The sequence below is a fragment of the Anneissia japonica genome, unplaced genomic scaffold (genome assembly GCF_011630105.1).
Source record: "Anneissia japonica isolate Jap-2015-1 unplaced genomic scaffold, ASM1163010v1 scaffold2707_len876726_cov182, whole genome shotgun sequence".
Classification (NCBI taxonomy): domain Eukaryota; kingdom Metazoa; phylum Echinodermata; class Crinoidea; order Comatulida; family Comatulidae; genus Anneissia; species Anneissia japonica.
The window spans coordinates 550679-554704 of record NW_022723260.1 but is presented as its reverse complement, the minus strand read 5'-3'; the positions used below and the strand labels follow the sequence as shown (position 1 = coordinate 554704).

At 35.4% G+C, this 4026-nt stretch overlaps 1 protein-coding gene across 1 annotated transcript; it reads left to right on the top strand.

The window, feature by feature from the left end:
- The first annotated feature begins 347 nt into the window (after positions 1 to 347).
- Positions 348 to 2986, top strand: LOC117112162 (DNA-directed RNA polymerase I subunit RPA2-like). Its single transcript, XM_033255229.1, has 6 exons — positions 348 to 479; positions 1170 to 1286; positions 1480 to 1617; positions 1770 to 1844; positions 2299 to 2418; positions 2972 to 2986. Exons 2-6 carry the CDS (start codon positions 1200 to 1202, stop codon positions 2984 to 2986), a joined length of 435 nt encoding a protein of 144 aa, XP_033111120.1. The 5' UTR covers positions 348 to 479; positions 1170 to 1199.
- Positions 2987 to 4026: the final 1040 nt, after the last annotated feature.

Below are 4026 nucleotides of genomic sequence, written 5' to 3'. Positions count from 1 at the left end.
GTTGTTCATTTCTAACTTGTGTAGACGCTAGTTACTAATAAGCGCAAGCTCAGTGGCTAGTTATAGCGCCAGGATAGTTATCTGGAGGTTGTGGGTTCGTTTACCACCCGAATCGCATGCTATTTTTATTCGCACATGAGGTAGGGCAAATCATTAATATTATAACATGTGTGGACAAATCAAAAAACGCAATTGATCCATTGAAACAAACTATTCTATTGCTTTTTATTGTTCCATAGTACAATATTTGTGAGCTCGATACTGTATTCTTCATCACTGCAAAAAGGATGTGTTGACGTAAAACCAGCCGTCAAAAGCAAATTCCGACGTCTGTATCAAAGAAACCAATCAAACATAACCTTCCACAAAATACGCACATGGACGGTGTGGTTGATAGAGGTTCGAATAACTGGAATCAGCGAGAAAGTTATTTTTAAAAATACTGTACTTGTTTTTAAGTGGATTTTATTTGTTACATTGTAAATATTGAATTTCTGTGTTGATTGGATAATGTATAGTTTTTAGACTAAGTTTATCCTTATGCTAGGCCTAGCCTAATGTCATCGATTCATCACTGCCAAATGTACCTGGAATTGGAGGAATGCGGTGTAACTAGCTTAGGCTAGAAGATATGGCGTGTAGACCTGTCACCTGCCTTCATCTTGGACCTTTGTGGCCGTGACCAGTGGCCGACAGGGGGTCTGACATGTCAAGTGGGGGTCCGAATGAAAGGGCAGACTAAAAAAAGAAGCCTCAGCCTCAGTCAGGGTCCAGAATAAAAAATATCTGGTGCTGTGGTTCATTCCCAACAACAAGATTGTTGTCAATGTTCCTGCCTAGGGAGCCAGATTTACACTGATAAAATCAGGGACACAGTGCTCTACAGACTGCCTGGTTATGCGCTGTCCTGAAAATTTATCTACAGAACTGAGATATAGATCTGTATAGGCCTAGTCTGATGATAGTGGCCCATTTTATTTAGTCTAGGCCTATTCTATGTTATGTAATTTTAAAGTGAGATTCATTTGTGTGGATCCAGAATTTTTTTCCCTGATGAGCGAGGAGTTTGCAAGTGCAAATCTGTAGTCCGAGGGAGGTGGGTTTTACTGAAAAATGTTTTGATGTATTGAATTATTTACCTTTAAAACGTTTCAATCTTCCTTCTGTAGATTGCACTTTGAGCTTGCGTATGATTCATCATGGAATCTGAGCCCAAGTCTCGAATTGGAAACAATCGACATCTAACTGTGACAAACTATGGAAAGCCGAGTTCACATCAGAATCAAGTAAAATTTTGAAAAAAAGTTTCAACTCCCACAATTTTTATTCATTTCTTTATTTTCTAGTTATTTATTTAGATAGTATCACTATATGTATTTGTAAAATTAGTGCCTCCTTATATTCAACACTCTTTTCAATAGAGTGGTCATCGCTATAAAATATGTATTAATAATTTAATGTTAATTTTATTTTATTCAGATACTACAGAATCTGACAGAACCTCACATTCAATCATTTAACTACATGCTTGAGGAGGGTCTGATGTTAGCAGTACAAAATATGCAGCCGATTCAGTTTTCCATTCCATCAGGTGCTAGAGTGACCCTTTCATTCCAGGTATGAAAATTATATAAATGATGTAAATGACACCTTGATTCTCACAACATAGCTGTTCATCATGTGTAAATCATTAATCTTAATTCTATATACCTTACAATCAGATTACAATCATACATTATATCTTATACATTGACATACATTTCTTGCAGAGTGCTTCGATAGGAACCCCTACTGTCGCTAAAGACAACAAGTTTGCCTCAACATTGAAGGTTTTTCCAGCAGAAGTAAGTCCAATAAAGTAAACATTAAAGCAGTCACCCTATTGAGTGCATACCTGTGCCATGTGTCTGAGACAATAAGGAGGTCGTGTATGATGGGTGAAACTGCAGCATACCCTCAAGAAAATAATGGAATTCAGGCACATTCAGTGTTGTCTGAATACGAGGGGTGATTCAATTATTTTCTTTTGTGCTTGGGGGTAAAAAATAGAATTTCCGTAATCTTGTCCTTTGACCTTTACTTCTGAAAATTGAAAGGTGTCTTCCTTTGATTATTATGTACCATTCCACTAAATTTTATGATGATCCATTGCTGACAGACAGACAGGCAGACAGTGAATATATAACCTCCTTGGCGGAATTAATTATTATATTTACAATACTACAGTAAACACTCGATCACAGACTTTTAGTATCCCTTTTACTACCCACTTAATTTCATGCAATGTCATCATTGTAGTGTCGTCAGCGAGGTATAACCTACTCTGCCAAGATACAAGGATCTGTACAGTGGATATGTAGTGATGGGATGCAAGGAACAACAAACCACCCACTTGGCGATATACCTGTAATGGTGAAGGTAAGTTTTGTGCATCTAATGCAGTGGTCATTTTAGCCAGGGTTTCAGGGAAGCTCATTAATGGAGCTCAATTTCATCAATACTCTCCTTGCCTAGACTGAAATTCAAGTTACTGTAGTACACTGAGATGTTTATGCTGGTGGTACTATGTTCACAGGCTTCGTACGTGTCCTTGAATTCCTTGAATGTCCTGGAAATCAAATGAACATTTTCCAGTAGTGGAAAGTCTTGGAAATTTATAATTGTCCTTGAATGTCCTGGAATCTGATCATTTACCATTTATGTGGAACTGCAAGTTGCCTAGTAACAGTAAATTAAAGGAGAAACATTCCACAAGTAGGTTCCCTCCAGACTGTTGGGTCAAGTCTTTGTACGCCACCAATTCAGGAATGTTATCGAAGACAGAAAGAATATCAAATGCTGAAAATGGCCGACTGGCTTGTTGAGTATAAACTTGTGCGATTCAGTGAATGGAGTTGTTCGCCTTTATTTTAATAAGTGGTCCTTTCTTAATCTTGTATATTAATTATGTTTACATGTAATTTTAATTCAGACATTAAAATCGTAATCATTAACTCTGATGACATTTATTCAAAAAAATTCCACAACAAATTACATATTACAAATTGTTTACATAGGCATCAAAAGAAGCGGTGGCTTGTCAGTTTGAATACCAAACTTTGTTGATATCTGCTATGGTGTTTATGTTTGCTTTCTGTTGTGTGTATAAACAGTAATATTAAACTTAAACTTGCAATCAGATGACCCGGTCTTGTCATATGTGCTCATTACTACAGCCCAGCACATTTGTTCTACATGGAGGGGCATGCCCTATCCAGTGCAAGACAGTTAATTAACAATTAAGGTAACCATGGGAATGAACATGTACTTCTACAGTTATTTTTAATAAAGGGCGTTCATGTTTAAAGGGCTTTTACAGTTAAAAGTCCTTAATTTTAGAGCGAGGTATTTTATTAATTATGTTTCTGAATTATATTAAAGTTACACCGTATTTTGTTCTTGGTACTGGTTTTAGACTATTTATTGTTGACCAGTAACCATGTAAAACACACCAATTCAACACTTGATACCTAGTTTTGTGTTTGTCACAGTAAACTAGAGCAATAACATTCCTTATAACCAAGTTAGAATATTCTACGATCTACACAGTACTAGTACCAGCAATATCAAAATTAGCAGGCTTAAAAATTTTTTACTTTTCCATTTTTAACTAATTTTCAATATCTATGACATCTGACAAATTAAATTTATAAAAGCAAGTAACAAACATTTACAATACAAATACATTGAATTAAGAATAAATGATGTTTTTAATGTTCCTTTTAGTAGAATAAAAAAATGGGTTTATTAGCAGATTATGTTCAAGAGATTCCTTCCATATATTTATTTCTGATTTTCCTATTGCCGTTGAAGCCTCTATAGTAAATTGCTTTCCTACTTGTTTCCTTTCTGTTGTACCATTTGTACCTACTTGTTATGGTCATACCATGCTGTAAATGGTGGATTTTCTCTATTGTTTTTTGTTAATACATGAATTAATTAATAGTACTTATTTATTTCTTTTTAATATCCCATACATACAACAAT